The sequence below is a fragment of the Thermobia domestica genome, chromosome 9 (assembly GCF_964235325.1).
Source record: "Thermobia domestica chromosome 9, izTheDome1.hap1.1, whole genome shotgun sequence".
NCBI lineage: Eukaryota > Metazoa > Arthropoda > Insecta > Zygentoma > Lepismatidae > Thermobia > Thermobia domestica.
The window spans coordinates 117,034,504-117,054,935 of record NC_137462.1 but is presented as its reverse complement, the minus strand read 5'-3'; the positions used below and the strand labels follow the sequence as shown (position 1 = coordinate 117,054,935).

General features: G+C 36.2%; 1 protein-coding gene across 1 annotated transcript in view; it reads right to left on the bottom strand.

The window, feature by feature from the left end:
- Positions 1-20,432, bottom strand: part of LOC145694963 (Golgi resident protein GCP60) — a 141,915-nt gene that overhangs the window by 106,347 nt on the left and 15,136 nt on the right. Inside the window, exon 3 of the mRNA XM_081771777.1 lies at positions 12,513-12,653. Within this exon, the coding sequence (XP_081627903.1) occupies positions 12,513-12,653 (141 nt within the window). The remainder of the gene's footprint in view (positions 1-12,512; positions 12,654-20,432) is intronic.

The window sequence follows — 20,432 nt, the reverse complement described above, 5'->3', positions numbered from 1 at the left end:
TTTTTGTGTGTGTGACAAAAAGACTTAAGCTAAATTATATATATACATATATATATATATATATTTGTATAGTCAAAGCTCTTCATTACTGTCTAGCTGTCACAGGTAACCAGGCTGGTTGCTAACACCATATTAGGAACGTAACAATTCTTTTAAGATTCCCAGAGCACACTATAGGCGAGTATTAGTTAACGCTAATGAAATGAGTCAGACTGTATCTGTATTAACGTAATGTCTTCTTTCCTTAGTGACTGTGCCGGCAAATCCAGTATATATGCGATACTCTCGTAAGCCCCGAAGTATGGATTTAATGGCTTCTAAACTGTTTATTTTTTTTAATTATTTATTTATTCATTAATTATTTTGACATACATATATATTGTTGACGACAGTAAATTCTGTAACGAATACAGTAATATATTACAAAGTTTGCGTGTTTCTGATCCTGTTCCTCTAACGTCTTAATTCTCTCGTTTCTCTTCAGGAATTAAATTTCTAACCTCATTCAAACTTAATGTTTCACAATCCTTCTACACGAATTGACTACTTTTCCTAATATGCTTCTATAGTTGCAATTATTATCCTAGCATTTCTTCTTCAAATTATTTTCTAATCCAATTTGTTTTTTATACTCAGCTAGGGTAAAGACCATTTATACGAAAGTCCATGACTACTACTCCTACAAGATTTGGAGATACAACGGAAAAAAATCAAGCCTTCATTTTTCCCCTTATGATCACATTTAGTAAAAATCCGTGTGAATAAAACCATCTGCACAAACTTTCAATTTTGTATGTCAAATGTTGCGAAGATTGATGAACGGTAAAATAAATAAATAAATAAATAAATAAATAAATAAATAAATAAATTTAAAAAAAATTAAATCTCAACTTTCACCCTCACAAGACACATCTCGCAAAATTACATCTTATCTACAGCTAAAGGTGCACGGAATTAATGTTTATACAAATTTCAATTATACGCCTGATCATTTCAGATATCTGATGATCAGCGAATCAGTGAGTTAATGTAAATACTTTATAGGGTGATTCAAACTGAGAAATACAAAAGGACAGCACAACACAAATAACAACAGTAACTGCGTTTGCGCACCAATATGGATACAACACAAGTACCTTACCTTACAAGCAAAAATAAAAAAAAAATGAAATCTTTGAGTTTTACGTCCCGCGGTTATGCCGGTTAGGCTAAAGGAGACGGTGATTATGAGTAATGAGTGAAATGGTGGAATGAAGAAAGTGGGAGGAAACGGGAGAACCCCGAGAAAACCCACGCACACGGTGTTTGTCCACCACAAAGTTCACTTGGCGAGGGCTGGCCCGGGACCCCAAGCACCAGAGGTGAACGCTCTACCACTGAGCCACCGCGGCCCCCGCACAAGCAAAAATAACTAGGGCCCCGATGACCCATTTGAAAGCAAAAATTTTATACATAAACACCAGGTAATACATCAAACCAAAGATTGTGGGATGCACAGAAAGGATTTAACAGTATCATTCGCTGTTTTGATCCCAGGTGAGACTGGTGGATCAAAACATATGTGCTGTAGTCAAATACCTTTAAACAAAAGTTCACTGTGAGGAAATTCACTCGAGCACCAAATCAGATTAATTAAAATGCTTTAAGCTACTAAAGTTAAGTTGCGGGACCCTGATCGCCCAGTGACTCAACCGAACTTTAAAAAAAAGCTTGCAACATGAAATGAAACAATTAACCTATATCAATGGTTAGTTTGGTGCCAGTTGAAACTAGTGACGGCAAACACGTTTGTCTTGTACAGTAAATATTTATCCCAATACCTTACACTGATTAATCTAAAATTTTCCAATTAATCAGTTTGATTAAGGATGAATCAATTTACCTACCTATTTATTCACCTATAAATACGTAGGTAGGTAGGTAGATGGATTGATATATTACGTTAGTTACCTACGTATGTACACTAACAAAATTATCATTTTTTTTTTTATTTTTGTACTTTGAAAGGAAGCGGGAGGGCCTCAAAAGTGTAAAGTGTCTCTCCTAACATATATATACGTTTAGTATGTACACCTTGATATATATATGAATATACCTCCTTGTTTGATTCATTTGTCTCACAAAATGACACTCTCTACGATATGTTCGTGTATCCATATTTTATATACAATTATCAACACTAAAATTATGAAGAAATAAATTTCACGTACCTTTGCGTATTTTCATTTTTATATCCTTACTAGCATATATTACCAGCTTCGCTGGGTTGAAATGAAAATGCACAACTCCGTATCTCATGTGTTTAGTACCCGTGAAATATGCTGTTTTCGTTTTTAATGGCATCGATTTAAACGGCATCGGTTAGATCATTGATCTCGGCGACCCAAGAACTATAGATTCAACACTAGTATTAGTCATTTTCGACCATATTTTATATATATATATATATATATATATATATATATATATATATATATATATATACTCCTCCCTCATGTTGCGGGCCATGGCATAGGAAGTGTCACCGTTCATCTCAGCGACCCCAAAAATGTGGATTCAGCACTAATATCGGTCATTTTCGATCATTTTTAAATATCTCTTCCTCCGCCTTCCTCAAGTTGCGGGGTTGAATATGAATTTAAATGGGATCGAAAGTATCACTATTCTTCTAAGCGACTCAGAGAACTATAAATTCGACACTGATAGTGGCTATTTTCGATCATTTTTATATATCTCTTCCTCACCCTCCCCCAAGTACGGGGGCTGATTTTGCATTTAAACCGGATCGGAAATGTCATTTCATCTGAATGATCCCGAAAGCTATGGATTAGACACTAATATTGGTCATGTTCGATCATTATTATATATAGCTTCCCCTCCTCCGTGCTGCGGCACACGGCATCAGAATTATCACTGTTAATCTCAGCTACACCTAAAGTATTGATTCGACATTAATATTAATCATTTTCGATCATTTTTAAATGTTTATCCCCCTCCCCTTCATTGTACCCTCCCCAATCATCAGGGTTGTACTTTGATTGAAACAGCATCAGAAGTGTCACTGTTTCTTTCATCGACCCCGAAAACTATGGATTCAACACTAATATCAGTCATTTTTTTAATTTCTCTCCCCCTCCCTAGGTTGCATCGTCAAAGTGAATAGCCTAAAGTAATCCCCACCCGTAAAGTCATGTATGTTGAAAATTTGATTGAGATTGGTCGGGTAGTTCAAGAGTAATGAAGTCACAAAGGCAGATTTTTTTTTTTTTTTTTTTTTTTTTTTTTTACATATATCTCCCCATTCCCTAGGTTGGCTCGTTAAAGTGAAACGATAAAAAACACCGAAGGCCCCGACCCTCATATATGTTGAAAATTTGATCGAGATTGGTTGGGTGGTTCAAAAGTTATTAGGTTTTATTTGTTTTTATTTATACATCCCCCTCCCCTAGAATCTACCTTTAAAATGAAATTACAAAAATGTTTCCACATCCGAACCTCGTGTATCTTTGACTGAGATCGGTCGGATAGTGCACGAGTTATTAAGTTACAAAAATAGTCACTTTCAGTCTTACATAAATTGATTTTTATATATCCCCACCTCCTCCTCCCCCTATGTTGCTCCGTCAAATTTAAATCATAAAAAGGATTCCAGGCCTGAACCTCATCAATGTTACAAATTTGATCGAGATCGGGCGGGCGGTTCAGGAGATTTAGTCACAAACATAGTGATTTTCTATTTTATATATATAGATTATTTCAAGAATCTGGTATCTTCTACGGGGGAGATAACCTTTTGGTGTTAAATTGAAGACTGTGTCCAACATTTGTAATGCGATGGGATTTCTCTATATAATAACATGGCATATTTCTTTCTAAAATATTATAAAAACTATTTATTTTATACATTTCGAAATTCGTCCAAATGTTTGTTAGTATTAATATTGCATGTTCACTTTCATTTTTTCTTGATAAAATAATATAGAGCGCGCGAATTAAAAATTAATTTTCTTCCATTTAAACGCTGTTTAATTTATGGTCTTCATGTTGTAACAGCACAGAATAGCAGATAGGAGGCTAGCAAGGTAGGTTTCTTTCATTCTTTGCCTTCCGCTACGTCACGTGCTTGAACTTCGTGTTGTCCCCGATGATATGCTTGCAGATTGATATGCCATAAAATCGATTATTCATGCCAAAAAAAAAAAAAAAAAAAAAAAAAAAAAAAATTGCACCAACATCTGCCAGGTAGTTACTACAACAGTGATATCTAATTCGTTCAGATAGTGTTCTCTATATAAGACGAGACGAGACCAGAAATAAGGTTTATCGTCTCGTCTCCTAAATTTAATAGGTCTCGTCTAGTCTCGATCCTAGAAGGCTTCTTTCGCTCTTGTCTCGAAATTTTATTGTTCCGTTTTGTTAATGTATGTAATATATATATCTGTTATGCCCTAATTTTTTCTTAATTTCATCTGGAAGTTATCACAACTGTTCCGCAGCATGATTGATCTACGAATAGTACGATATAACAACATTTAAACCATACTTATTATTGGAGTAAATTGTTTAACCACTTGCATATTTTAAACGTAGATAATTGCTCTTCATTGCTTTTGTACCATCATTTTATTAATTTGAAGTTTTTTATATAACTAACAGTAAAACATTGTTAGAGATCCAAGACTTGGGTGAATTAGTGTTGTCCACAAGACTCGAGACATTTCTACTTTCGAAAATGAAATAATTGTTGCGTTTCTTGTCTCGTCTTGAATTTATAATGGTAAAAAGGTACAATATCCAGTTTTTGTTTTTCTTATGCCACAGTGAAATATTTTCCAGTATAAACTGCCAAAGCATTTGTAGAGATGTTTCAAATGCAAATTAACAGGTATCTCTGACACTTTCATTCAAAAGGTCAACCCTTTGGGTGTTCGTTCGAAAACAAGACTACAATTACTACCATCTTACGTGTTCTTATTTCTGTGATAATTCAGATTTGAACTTCCGATAAAGTATTTCTACTTATATTATCGATTGAAATATGAAAACGAGTGGCGTATTTAGGATCTTGTTTCGGGGTGGGGGCTTGAGAACCACTAAGAAGCATTTGTATTGTACGTATAATGCGAAAAAATAATAATGAAATTATTTCGGGGGCCTTGAGCTTGATAGTCCCCTAAATACGCCACTGATCAAAACATTATTGGTATAATTATTAGTGCAAAAATGTAAATTACCCTTCAAAACTTTACTAAACACGTATGATCATTGTATTGTTCACATAGAACAATATCATGGTGATGGAGCAAACTTTTCAGTGCTGTTGAATTACAAGTTATCCGCCTACATAAATAACTTCTTAGTTTCTGAGTTAACAGGTTTTACTCGTAAATTTTCCAAAATAAAGAAAAAAGTGGCACCCCATTCTTTGTTCTGCACTTCTACTTAAATTATATGGTGCCGTAAACTGTGAAGATCTCTTTTTGATGCAAATGTTATATTAATAAGTCAGGAACTAACTGCTTACCTATCTTTCTTTTCCTCTTTTAAAAATTAATAAAATCACTTATTATGTTCTGTCTTGTCGTTTATTTATAACAATTATTATTATTTTCCAAGTGTACAGTGAATATTTTAAATATATATTTTCAACATTCTATACAGAAGAAATCGCTACTGCAAGGTTTAGTCCCGCGAGATTTTAGATGGCTAAGTTTTATCTTGCGAGGCTCTGGCCAGGATAGATTTCGTCCGGCAAGATTTTGATTATGCGAGATTTTGGTCCGTAAGGTTTTCGCCAGGCGAGATTGTAGGCCGCAAGATTTTGGTTGAGATGTTTCACCCGCAAATCATCAACAGATCAAGTATTAACTCTGTTGTGATGATGGTCAACTACAAAATATAAGTTTGCACGAATGTGGATATATGGACAAATATAGCTTTCTGTGGATATATTTTTATTGATTCCGTGCTATTTGTGATCATTTCAATTTGCGACAAGGCCATTACTGTTTATCGGCCAAATTTGATTGAAAGTTTGATAAGATTCCTCAGACGAAAATAATAATTTCAGTTTTCGACCAACCAGTAATTGGTTCTTTAAATGAATCAGGACAGTTGGTTATGAACTACGCAGGGGAGACCAGGATAATAGTCTTTTTGTTCAAAAGTGACACAATTGTATATTCCCAACATATAACGTAATGTTGGTCAGGAAACGGAGTCAAAATACAATATAATGCACACACACACACATTATATATATATACAGGCGCGGATCCAAGGAGGGCTATAGCCCTCCCCCCCTTGACGCTCAGGTATACAATGGACTTCAATCCTGCTTTACACTGGATAAAGCGACAAACTATGGTCTAGCCCCTCCTTTGATCATATCCTGGATCCGACACTATATATATATATATATATATATATATATATATATATATATATATATACAGGGTGTCCGAGAAGTCCTTCCCTGATTACAGAAATTGATAACTCAGGCTAGAAATAAGACAGAAATATGAAACTGGTGTTGAATTGTTTACAAACTATAAAAGTTTTGGTCACATCAGTACACTTCCACATGAGCACCCTTGGTAGCACGTAGCACATCTAGGCGATATTCAATTTCCATCCACACATTAGCCAACATCACTGGAGGGATCGATGCAACGACTGTGGTTATTCGTTGCTGCAGGGTTTCAAGATCTGGTACACGTGTTCGGTAGACCTCATCCTTGACATAACCCCATAAAAAGAAGTCTAATGGCGTTATGTCAGGAGAGCGTGTCAGGAGCCTCCACCGTGTCTGTTGAGGTTCTTGGTCGACCAGACCTCGGAAGGTCAGCAACCGACCCTGTGTTCTTGAACTTCTCATACCAGGCTTTAATGCTCTTGACATCAGGTGGAGTCCTCCCAAATGTTGTCTGGAACTGTCTCTGCACCGTGGTTGGTGATCGTGTCTCATGGTACCACAGGACACACTGTGCCTTCTCCTGGTTGGTTGGCATGGCTTCTTAGGCTTCTTACTTACGTACTACAAACCTAAAACAAACAAAACTGAGACTTGGTAAAACAAAACAAACCTAACACAGACAAAAACTTTTATAGTTTGTAAACAATTCAACACCAGTTTCATATTTCTATCTTATTTCTAGCCTGGGTTATCAATTTCTGTAATCAGGGAAGGACTTCTCGGACACCCTGTATATTCTGTAAATCAGGTTTCAGTGAAGAACATGTAAAAAAAAAAAAAAAAAAATCCTTGCTTAGCCTTGGAATACCAATATCGAGTCCTATTGTAATATTTATTTATTTATTTTGTATATTACTGTTACGCACACGCCTGAAATTCCATGATTTGTTCTTTCATCTTCCCAAGTATTTCTTTAAAAATTATAAGTTTTATTTTTTAAAGTTAGATTCCTTATTTTGGAAAGCAAAATATTGATGATAATGCTTTTAGTTTTGCGTCCTCTTTGTCGTGTCTCCTTTCTTCGCCGCGCAAGAATCAAGATTTAGTATCAAATATAGTTGAAAAATAAAAATAGGGAAAGTGTACCCTGTTTGACAAGGCTTGCTATAAAATACAAGTAAAAAGATGTGTAAGTAGATAAGGTTGTCTCATTTCTGACAGCAGTCAGTCTTGCTTTCCGCAAACATTTCTTCTTCCGAACCATATGATCAGATCGTCAACTAACGTACCTTCAAAAATATGCATTCTCCACGTTATTACAAGAACGATCTTTTCTCATTTTGTAACTTGTTTTTCTCCTCTACCAACTTTTTGAAGATCAGTGAGGAACAATGGTGTGAATGGATCAGGAAAGATTGTATCTGTAGCTCCACGAGCAAACCCTGCTGATTCTCCAATACCTGAATTTGTGTATATTTACAGTGTTGTCATATTTCTTTGTAAAAAGTAATATTAATGAACTATAAGACCTAGTTTAAAAATAAAAAAGTGAACATATATTATTTGGGTAGGTTAACATCTGGAGAAATTTTGAACTGCATAAGACAAATAGTTTTCATAACAGTTTCATAACAGTTATTATATAGGGATTGATGATTGCAGCTGAAAACTTAGACACGGCCTTAATACATATTCACGTATTGCTTTTCCACCATTGACAACACAATTTCTCCAAGCCCCTACAAAAACGTCCTAGAACTCAAACAATCACAAGTAAAATATACTACAGAACTGCTGAGACCAATAAAGGTATTTTTCACATGTATATACAGAATCAACTTGCCTTTGTAATTCAGAGTTGTCAGTTCTTTCAATTACCAGAAATTACTTTCAAGTACAATATAGCTAAATAATAATAATAAAGGATTGTGGTACTGTATAAAAAAAACTTAAGCGTATACTCGAAATCACTGTACTCACGTCATTTTTTGTGGTGTTACAGCTTAGTGAGATAATTCTAACTTTATCTGGAAATCCTTGATCAAGATTTAGTTCGGGCTCCTTTGTCCTAACGTAATGGAATTTTCGATTTGAGAGGTCTTATGGAGTAACTTTATCTTATTATTGATGCGCTTAGATGTGGACAAATACTTAAATGTCGGAAGATTTTGGTCTCTCAAGTTTTCCTTAATTTCTATTGATACTCTTTTTGTCGTTCCGACATAAGTTTGTTTACACTGACAAGTTACTAAATACGAGGGCTAGTCAAGAAAGACTTGGACTGATTTTTTTTTCTAGGCAATTTATTATTACTCAGCAACAGGTACATGACCCTTTTCAAAGTAGTCCCCGCCCATTTGAATGCACTTTTTCATTCGAGTCTTCCAGTCCTCAAACACGTGTCGCAGGCCCTTCTTTGAGAGGTCCTTCAAAACCGCCTCCGATGCCTTCAGAACCTTGGAATTATCGGAGAAGCGGCGTCCACGCAGTCTGGATTTTAGGGCAGGGAATAGAAAAAAGTCGCACGGTGCGGTAGGCGTCTCCACCATCCTCAAACCTTTGCAACAGCTCCCTGCAAGTCTCCACTCGAACGGCCTTCTGCTCTGGTGTCAGGAGTCGCGGAATCCATCGCGCAAACACTCGGCTCATGTGGAGGTGGTCATGCAAAATTTTGAAGGCACTGCCATGAGATATGCGTAGTGCGGCTGCCAGATCGTCGATACTGATGCGGCGATCTTCTCTAACAATGACTGCTGCCGTGTTAATGTTCACCTCAGTAACAGCTGATGCTGATACACCTGGTCCACCAGCTTTCGTGATTGTCATTCGGCCCTCTTTAAACTCTTTGAACCACCAGAACACGGTACTTCGTGGCAGAGCGTCATCTTTGTAGGCTGCTCTCAACATTCCTAGAGTTTCTGTTGCACTTTTCCCCAGGCGATAGCAGAACCGTATAGCTGCAAATGGTTCATCTCGTAATGACTCCATTTCTTCTACAGGCGACTTCTAGAGGCGGCGCAGAACATCACCTGCAATAAAAAGTCGTGGTTACCAAACATGCAATGATTCCTTAACAACATTTTATATATATGCACAGCAAGACCCACCCTACTTGTATGCCAAACTATGAAGCTCCAGCGTTAACAGAACTGCCGGGAAAAAAATCAGTCCAAGTCTTTCTTGACTTGCCCTCGTACATGCCTCAAGAACTGAGATTATAGACAGTTCAGCAAAGTTACTTTCTAATTTTACCGGTGGTTTTAGCGCTACATTGAAACTATATTTGTTAGCAATTTTCCGAAGTTTGTATGAACGTCTAGGCACAACGGGAATGAAATTCATTTCACTGAACTATAATGATCCTTTACGATACCTTTATCGAGGTATTTATAAATTGTAACGCCTGAACTTCCATTTTTCGGACGTGACTTTGAGTATCCATTCAGTAGATCTAGGTTATGAACCAGTTTTAAATGTTATTCTAATTTTTCTTCTGAAGACACTAATCTGTGTACTTTACAGATCTAAGAAAAGGTTGATCCACACATTCGCTTTGATGTTAAACGGGTAAGCCAATCTGTTGTGAATATAAAAATCAGTGGCGCTTACTTTACTAGAAATGCGAGTATAGAATTTGATTTCTTTCTGAAAATGGCATTAAAAAAAAAAAAAAAAAAGTTATCCTTTCCGTTGTAAATTTTATTTTGTCCATCAAACTCCACTGTGAATTTTATTTTGTCCTCTAGTAGAATATTCAAATCATCGTCTTATCTGTAAATAAGTAACGTATCATCTCTGCATACCTATAACATTTTACAGACTTAAGATTTTCCTTTTTAAATATTTTTGTTTCAAAAAAGTTCCTAGCAAGTTAACAGAAAAGGGACTGCCCATCGTCAAACCATCAATTTGGCTATAATATTTGTCTTCAAATAGAAAGTGTTATTTCTGTGATTTCGTAGATTTCCAAATCATTGAATTTATTTTCCCTCAACCAATGTTGGGTACATTGACAGCTAGATTTTTTTTATTTTTATTTTTTTTTTTCATAATTGAAAATAATGTTCTAATACAGTAGATGCCAACTCTGAATTAAAATGGCGCGTTGATTCTGTATGTCTGTGTGCAGAAAAATAGTATCACTCTTAACAGTTTTTAGAAAGCAATATGTAAATATCTACTCAATTTAACACTAAAAGGTTACGTTCTTCGCAGAAGAAACCAAATTTGCTTGAGGCACCGAAGTAATATGGGTACGATAATGCCCACCAGATATTGTGGGTACCGGAATCATCCGAGATGGATCAAACCAGCATTGTTACCTTGCAGTTACTAGCAGAAACTACAAAGCCTAAGGGAAGAAAACCCCACCAGAAAATTCCCATTCCTCCAGGTTAGAAGTTGGAGGTAGGACTAACAACCTATCCTAGAAAAAAAAAAAAAAAAAGCAACTGTTCAGAAACTTTATCGAAGAAGAGTCGGACGAATAAAATACTACGACCTTGGCATGGAATGGAACTAAAGTTGGCTACATGAAATATGACAAGCCTAGGACAAACCGGAGCTGAAAAAATCTGGAAAAAGTTACAGAAATGCAACATACGTTCTGCTGATCTACAGGAAATAAGATAGAAAAACGTGGAATGGATACCCCTAAAAGAATATATAATTATAAACAGTAGGAAAAACAAAATGTATTCGGACTGAATTTGCTGTAAAAAGAATGCTGCACGCTCCAACAGACCATCAGACCATACATCCCAAAATATGGAAAACAAGGATAAAAGGACAATTATTAAAGATCATTCTAATTTGTTTTCATGCTCTGACAGAAGATAGGAAGAAATAAGAAAGGACTCCTTTTAAGGTCAACTCGAAAAAGAATATGAGAAATTTTCAAAGCAAATGTTAAAACAATTTTGGAAGACTGAAATGCGAAGATTGGATAGGAAGAGAGATCTATCTATCTATTTATCGCTTTCCGACCGAATGTCCATTCCAATGGACATATAATCTATCGTTTTATTTCTTATTCTTTTAATGGAATGTTTTAGTTAGGAACATTTGTTAACTTAGATGGATGCTTGATTGAAGTATTAATTGAATAACTTGCCATCTGGCTATCCTCTTTTTGCTGCTCTGAAACACGGAAATATTTCTTCTAACAATTAAAATAACTGACACACAATCATAGCCATACGTCTTGCAAATAAAATCAGAAAAATAAACACACTGCTGAACAAGACTGCACTTATTTAATATAAAAACACATTTACACTTGACGTTTCGATCTTCTAGCCAAGATCCTCAACAGACGTACCTCTGAGGGATGTGAGAGAAAAATTTGAGATGGGAGAGAAAAATTTGAGAAAGGTCAATCGACCAAAAAGGATAAAGAATCTCGGAACAAATGAGGAACTCTACCTAACCTACTTAGGCTTATATATAGTGTTATAATTAAAGGAATTACGAATTGTATTTCTGAGCTTCCGGTATCTATGGTCACTTTTAGCCCGTCACATATGAGGGATGCCATCTTTCGGAGACTACACTACCTGGACAAGTGGGGAAGGAAGCAAGCGGCCTGGGACCACTGTTAGGTACCATCCAGCATTTGCCTGGTGTGAATGAGGGAAACCAAAGAAAGAAAAAAAAATCACTAAATCAGGATGGCTGGCTTAAAAAGGCTCTTATACATTTCCTACCGAATGTTCCCACCAAGAATCGAATCCAGGACAGCTCGCACCAAAGACGAGTATTAGCAACTACGCTACTTACTCAAGTAGCATACATCAAAGGAAAAATATAGTGGTGAGGTCACGCCCAATGCATACACGAAGATCGATTAATGTATAAGAAACGAAAGGCGAGGCGGAAGAAAATTGACTGACAGAACTAGGCTGAGATGGTTACACGATGTAGAACAGGACCTGAGAGAAATTGGCATTAGGCGGTGAAAAGCCAAGGCCAAGAAGTAAGGAAGTTCGAAATGAAATGTTGCCTTACACTTACTTATGCGTTGACATTAAAGTAAGTTAACAGTTAACGTGAATCATACGTCAGTTTGTCCCTGTAAGTAATACTGTGAAATACTTACGCAAGTCTTTCTTTCTCTTCTAAATCTCTTTTATGTGCTTCTACAAATGGTTTGAACAAAGGGCATAATTTATCTAGTAGTTCTACGAAGCCCAACATGCCTTCTTCTTGAGTTATATCACCTAACGACTGCCAAGCCAATCTAAAAAACAAGAAATTCAAATACAATCAGTTTTAAAATGTGCATATGAAAATTAATTCTATGTACAAACTTATTTTAAAAAATACATAAAACAGTATTTTGTTCACCATACCTTGACTTCATCAATATACTCTTAAGTATGTGACAACCGTGATCAAATATTATACTTTCAGTACAACGGAAGTTAAAATAAAAGTCTTAATTTGAAGTAGCCGTTTGAAGAATTTTAATTTAGAATCACACATTAGTACGTCCATCCTTAACTCCGCAGACAGCTAGAAGTATTATCTCGGTTAATTTGTTAATGAAGTTAATCCGTTAAAACCTTCACGGCTAACAGTGACTTTAACGTACTGTATCGTTTAATTACATTCATTACATTCCGTAACTACTATGCAAAGATTTGTTAGTTGCATACAATAAAAGGATACGTAGCTTTTTTTACTGAAAAAAAATATTGGACTTTGGTCTAATATGATCCTTTTCTACCTTTACCAGAGTTTATTATGCATTCCTTACTTTTTAAAATACACTACTTTCTCGCTCATCACGCATTTGTTGAACAGAAGAGTGCCAAATTACTGAAAGTATTTACAAGTTTGTATGTCCTTATTTGCGTGATATTGTATTTCAATCTAATACACATTGGCACAGCACACATTTAGTCACGTTGTATATATATATATGAATACAAGTACATCTACTGTAAAATGAAAACACACAAAATTTTGAGACATCCTAGTCTAAAAATGAAAATTATTATTATTGTTGTTTTAGTTTACTGTGTCACGGTTATGCCCTTTAGGTTAAAGGAGACGGATAATTAATGAAAGTGAATGGTTGTGAAATTAATTTTTTTGTGCTCTCCCACCAAAACCAAGTGAACCAGAAGCACACGAGCTAACCGCTAGACCAGCCGGGATTTTCTACGTCTGTCACAACCACGTACAACAAACATATCCCTTCGTACTATACGGATTCTTACGTGAATACCAATACCAACTAGAGATTACGATTAAAGTTTTCTGCTTAACTGTTCTGTGAATGAGCCACCTCAGAAATCACACTAGCTAATCCAAGTCCTCAGGAATATGGAAGCACAATTTTCTCTCATCCCCATAACAGTGAGGTATTCTCATAGACATGCCCTTGTGGTTGCAAAATGAAAAAGTGCCACAGAAAACTAATACCTATTAGTTGTATAATAGGCATCCATGAACGTCACGGTCTTAGGAATGTTACAGTCTGAGGAAAAATCGGGCACTGAAAATGGTATTTGATCAAAACTATTTCAAATTCACACCGGGGGATGCAAGTGTCCACACACTCTACGCTACGCGTTGATTTTCACAAAGCGTTAACTTTTGATAATTGAAGTCTTGTTATGTCCAATAATTGTTTCCAGAAAACTATGACAAGCGTATGGAATTTTGCAAAACAATGTTTGCATGAAGGAAAAGAATGCTTATTTGTTCGGAATATTTTAAGGCTGGAAACTGTATTTCATGTAAGATGGATCTGTTAACAATACGTAACAGTCATTATTGTGTAGATAGGGCTGTCCAGAGATGGCAGAAAGCACATAAAACATTGACACGTACGTCGAAGTGACAGTCAGGTGCGGTAAAACATACCAAGAACGCTAAACGTTATTTTGAAATATTCGAAACATTCATGATACCACTAATTTCCATAGAGGGCGAGATGTGCAGGTTGATATCTAAACGAGAATCCCTCACATTTTGCCTGGTCTGTCAGAAATTAGCTTAATGAGGTCTTTTCCAGTACGATGGATAGGTTGTCGAAAATATATATATACCTGCACGAAATTCAGACCTCACTGCACTCCAAATCTCTTTCGTTAATTCTTATGAAATTGGTAATATATTAAAAATCTTAATTCCTTGAACATGAAATCAAGATCGTGAAGCCATACACAGTGTACCTGTCGATATACTAAAGAAAGCTATACAGAATATTCTTGTCCATTTCGAGACCTGTATTGAAAAAGACAGAGAGTAAATTGAGATGTAACTTGAAAAGTAATAACATAGAAGAAAGAGCATGGAGTTGGTGGACGCGGGTGGCTGCGTTAGAAAGGTTCGGGTCCCCGAGTACAGTGGTGATGTCAAAAATCGGGCCTCGACAATGAGAACCCAGAAATGAGGTCCGAAGTTTTGGGCACAGTCCCTTTTATACGCCTGTTAAACATGGAGATGACCGAGGGTGGTGACGTTCGAAAGGTTGGGGTTGTCTGAGCACAATGGCAATGTCAGAAATCGTGCATGTGTTGGCTATGAACAATAGCAGAAGACATTTCAACCAACAGCAAGTCATCATCACATGATCCCCGAATATCCAGAATAAAAGCAAGTGCACCAAACACCCCGAAACCAGTCTACTTGGGTCGGAATATCCAATCAAAACTACCCACGCTTGTCGACTGCTTGGGTCAAAGAGTTAATCCATCCAAGAAATTCAAAGACTGCCTGGGTCTGGAGTTCTCCTACACAAACACTTTTTATACTCCTGTCTTGCTGCTCGGGATAAGCGGCAAACCTATAGAAAGGGAGATAACTACGTCACCGGACTTAGTCAGAAAAGATTTGTATTATAGTGATTTATAATAAAAGCTGAAGGGTCTTTAAAAAGACCCGTGTAAATTACTCTACCTAAGAAAATATTATATGGCGGACGCGATCGGCCGATCAAACGAATTTTGATCACTAATAAAGACTAAGTGCAGTTGTACACGACACCGGCAATGACGGTGATGGTCTCGGTTTCAATGTAATCAAATCCTAGCTTGCATACGCACCGGTATTGCCGGAGGAGCCCCCCGACAACGCCGAGAGCGGCTTTGTCAAGGGCAATGCTTTCTTATGAGTTGATGCACACGCGTTCGGAGAGGCCAGCCACCTAATACATTTCTATTAGCTAAAGTGAGTGAGTGATAAGGCACTGTGTATTCTTGTTTCGTTTTCTGTGTTGTTGTTGTTGTTTCCATTTTTTTTCTATTACAGTTTTATTATTATCATTGTCTCGTTCTACAATCGACTCCAGAAAGTTTTCTTCTTTCGTTCTACAGTTCCTGATTTGGACTAGCTAATTCCCTTTATTAAATAAAACACAAAATGTGGGAGATCTTGTGAGTACCGATTGACCTTCAAGTAATTTTCGTCTAATAAAATTTGAGAAATCTGGAGGGTACCCATTTCCCTCTAAATAACCATCATCAAATACAACATAAAAAATTTGAATATGCAATTACGTTGGCTATTATCGTCTCATTTTTCTAAATTTCGTTCTGTCTCTTTCTCTCTTTGATTGTATTTTATTGTAGCCTACTAATGCATTTAATTTTATTATACTACAGCATTATGTATTTCCATAGTCTGTTGAATGAATGGTATGGAAATTGCAAGTTCAGAGTAATAATGTAGGTTCCTGTATATTTCTTTCTTTAATATAAGTTGTTGTTGTTCTTAAAAAAGTAACTTTAAAATAAATGCTTTTTATATATAGTAATATATCCATGAACTGCATTATTAACCCATTAGTGTTCATTGCCACAAATGTGCAGCAGATACTGTTCATTTCTGGGAGAAAATTTAAGCGTAATTTTCAATGAAACACTGTCAACATATAGTTAGTGGACACTGAAACTGAAACACCTGCACAAATAGCATAGGAGGTTAGCGCGGGGCCCTGACCTGGTAGTCTTTTGGGCAATGAGTCACGCGTGTGGGTCCTTGGTAGTCACTCCAGCAGAAGAGGTTCGTTAGTGAACGATAAATCATGTGTGTAGAGCGGTATAATGGGAGACATCAGACTTCAAAAGAAGGCAGACTGTAGGGGCTCGTCTAGCAGGTGCATCTGTGTCCAAGCCTGCAACACTTTGTAACGTCTCACGAGCTACAGTACCCTGGGTGATGTGTGCATATGAACAGAAAGGACGAACTACATCCAGGTGGAGCAATTGCAGGGAAAACAGAAATTGTCTGAGAGGGACATCAGAAAATTGACTCGGATTATTGTTCAAAAACGGAAAACCATCGCATCGGCAATCGTCGCAGAAGTGAATACACTTCACAGAACCTGTGTACACGAAAACAGTCCGTCAATACCTACATCCATGGGAGGGTTGGAATACCGAAGCCTTTCATCAGAAGCACAAATGGCGCGAAGCGGGTTCAGTTGTGCCAGAAGCATAAAACCTGGATGTTGAATGACGTAAAACGTGTCATATTCTCCCGTGAGTCCAGCTACACTGTTTCCCAAACAACAGGAAAAGTGTTCTTCTAGAGAAGCTCTCTCTCATGCATTATTATGCAAATTTATGAGAAACATTTAGTATCTCACAATACTCTCAACTTAGGAAGTTGAAACTTCATACATAAAATCTTCACTTAAAATAATAGGACCTATGTCCTAGCATTTTTTTTTTTTTTTTTTTTTTTTAAATTCCCGTTCGAAGGAGTGGCAAGGAGAATCTAAGTACCTACGTATATAAAATTAATGTAACGATGTTTGTACGCAATCTTCTTCTAGCTACACCGATTTTGATCATTTTTGGAACATATATACCTTGGCCTACCTTACGTTTTTAGCATATTTTCGGCAAGGTGGTGAAGGACGAGAGGTATGACAGGTAAAAATATGTTTTGACGGGTAACTCCTCCTAGACCACTCCATTGATTTTGTTTATTTCTGGTACATGAGTGGACTCTGACTTAACTTAGATGTCAGTGAGTTTCTGCACGAGGAGGCATGTAAAAATAATCGAAACCGACTAATATTAATGCCCAATTCACAGTTTTTGCCATCGTTCAAATTCAGCCTCATCACTATGGGCTGGGGTGCGAAAGGGAGTGACATTTAACAATAGAAAACGTTCGATATTAGTGTCCAATCTATGAAATGAGTAGCAAGGTGGAATGATTTAAATCAGCTTGATTTAAATCGCAATTTAAATCACTTGATTTTATTAATAAAAATCGTTGATTTAAATCAAATTCTGCAATGAATTAATTTAAATTAAAATAAGTGAAATCCCGTTCCTGTTCTGATATTTCGATGATGGAAGGTACTAAATTATGATATCATAAGAAACAAAGATAAAATATATAAACAGCTAGACTGTACATTTTACAGTAGTTGAATCGTAACCAGCTGGAGTTCAGAAGGTCAACTTATGTGTTAGGCTTCAAAAATATTGTCTGGCCTAAATCTTGAATTGCAATTGCAATATATTTTGTAATTAATTCAAAATGTCTGTACAAAAAATGCATTATAAAATTTCATATATTTCTATTTTTTTCAACCAGTACATGTTAGATACAGAGTACACAAATTTCTTTTAGGCTTCGGTACTTAGCTATTTACTTTTGAATTCACTGATACTATTATCTTGTTATACATGCTTTACATAATTATACTACCCTAATGTTAAGAATATTTGTACTAGTACTATATGATGTAAAATACTTGATAATATATGCCCATAAATGGAACTGGTACTTTTTTACGTACAAAAAGCCTCCTTACATTTGTTATTATCTAACATTTGTGCTGTTTTTTTGCTTAGTAGGTGCTGTGAACGATTTATTGTAAGCCTCAAAATGTCACTTTCATACTGCGTACATAATTGTATTAATCAGATCTAACTTACTTACTTTTACTTGTTAAGTGAAGTTACACTTTCAAGCATAAACAACCCTACTTTAATATACCTAAATTTACTATTTTAATTTGTGGCAACTAAGAATGAATTTTGCAAAACTTAATACAAAATTAAACTTTCTGGTGTCACAACCAAGATTTTTTTTTAACGTTCTCATTTTGCACAAATATAGGTTTTCAGCACTAAACACAATTTTGCGTTTTGCAATATTGTAGCACAGTGCTATTCAACCGGGGTACGCGTACCCCTGGTGGTACGTAATCCTAAACTAAGCATATTTCCAGTATTTATTGAATTATTATAGTTGAGGGAAATATTTTCTGTCCAATGGACGATTTTCGAGATAACGTCAATCGCGTCTAATATTTCCAAGTAATCGGTTAACATTTTGAATTTCTAGCATTGCCCTCAGTGTGCGAATTATCAGGAAGGATGAGGCGAAAATCCCCTTCAGTAGAACTGGATATCTTCCGTATGTTTTGAAATTTCCCATGTCAATTTTTCGGATGTGCACTTTATTCCCCTGTAAATAGCCTTCTGATTGGCACACTGATTGTCCTTTTGTTCGGTCTCTTGTTTGTCCCTCTTTTTAATCAATAGAACACGTGTATTAAGTTTAATAAGTTCATTTCGATTTAATTTCTTTTAAAAAGCTTCAGGGATACACAATTGGATGGCGAACTGTTTCTACGAGTACGCGAGAAAAAAAAGTTTGAATAGCACTGTTGTAGCACACCACAGACAGACATAAAACAAGTTAGTCATATTATACTTTTGTTCTACTTTTGATTCAGTGTTAGAACTTAATGCTTTGTTCATTTATTTAAACAAAAAGACCAACTTTGACGCGTTTTCTGTGCCTAAACGATTTCGCACTTTTGAATGGATCATTCCACAAGTGGAAAAAATTGCTCTATTTCTGCTGATGAAGCGGAGGCTGTAAGAAGCTGAAGAACTCCCTGTAGCACATTATTATCGATAAAATTCTTTTGTGAATTCCAACGTTCAACTGCAGATACACTTTGTAATACTTCATTCGAAAACATGACACTTGAAAATGGTTTGGCTTTAGCTTAAAATTTAATTAATGTAGACAAGAACGAAGTGCCACTGTATGACTGTTCAGCAAATTGCAAAACGAAATCACTCTCTTCTGCAGTGAGATCGTGTTTCTGAAGCCGTGGATTTAGTATGTAAGCCAAGAAGTGGGCTGGAGTTCGTTTGTATCTGCTTTCATACTTCTTCTTTATCTCCTTATTTTGAAGCAGATCGTGCAACTCTTCTTTAATATTGTTCCATATGTGTATTGCATCTGCTATTGTTGCGTCATTTCTCTGTATTTGAAACAGGTAGAAGGAAATCCATACAGTGTCTTTTTCGCGGGCTGCCATTAGCAATTCTACACAAAAAGTTTTCGTAAGATCAACGAAAAACGATGCATGCGTGAGGCGAGGTGCAAACAAAATGGGCACAATTGTATAGCACGGGGTAAGAAAGCGCGAGTTTCATGCAGAGGGGAAATCCCGTTTTAAACGAGCAAAGGGAAAGTCCAGATTTCGTCTCTTCTTGACAGATTCGTAACTCTTCCAAAAACTCGTAATCCACCGGAATAACCAGTTTGGTTCTCGTCTGCTTTGTGTTCACCTCCTGTAATTTTAGTGTTATTCTAGCAAGTTTCTCTACTTTCGAAAATTTGGAAGTTTACACTCAAATGGCATAATTAACCAGGTTCCGCGGGCCCCCTCCCCAGAAACTTTAGAATGTAGGTTATATAATTACCTTTTTTTTATTTGTTTATAATTACCTCTGCCCCTAGGCCTTCAGAAACGAGTTGTGTTGCCCCCAAGCCAAGTAATGCCTTGCTGGTCAATTATTGGACAACATAACTGTTCCGGTGTTGTCGCGGGACAGTCTTCATCGATAAACACAGACATCACGTTTCAAGCAGAAATATGCGGGGGGAGAATAATAACATATGGGAACAAAATATCCATCCCCATTCCTACAAATGCCATTACCACGATTTAATATACATATATATATATATTTCTTCAAAAAATATTTTTCTGACGGACTCAATTTTTCATTTATATTTT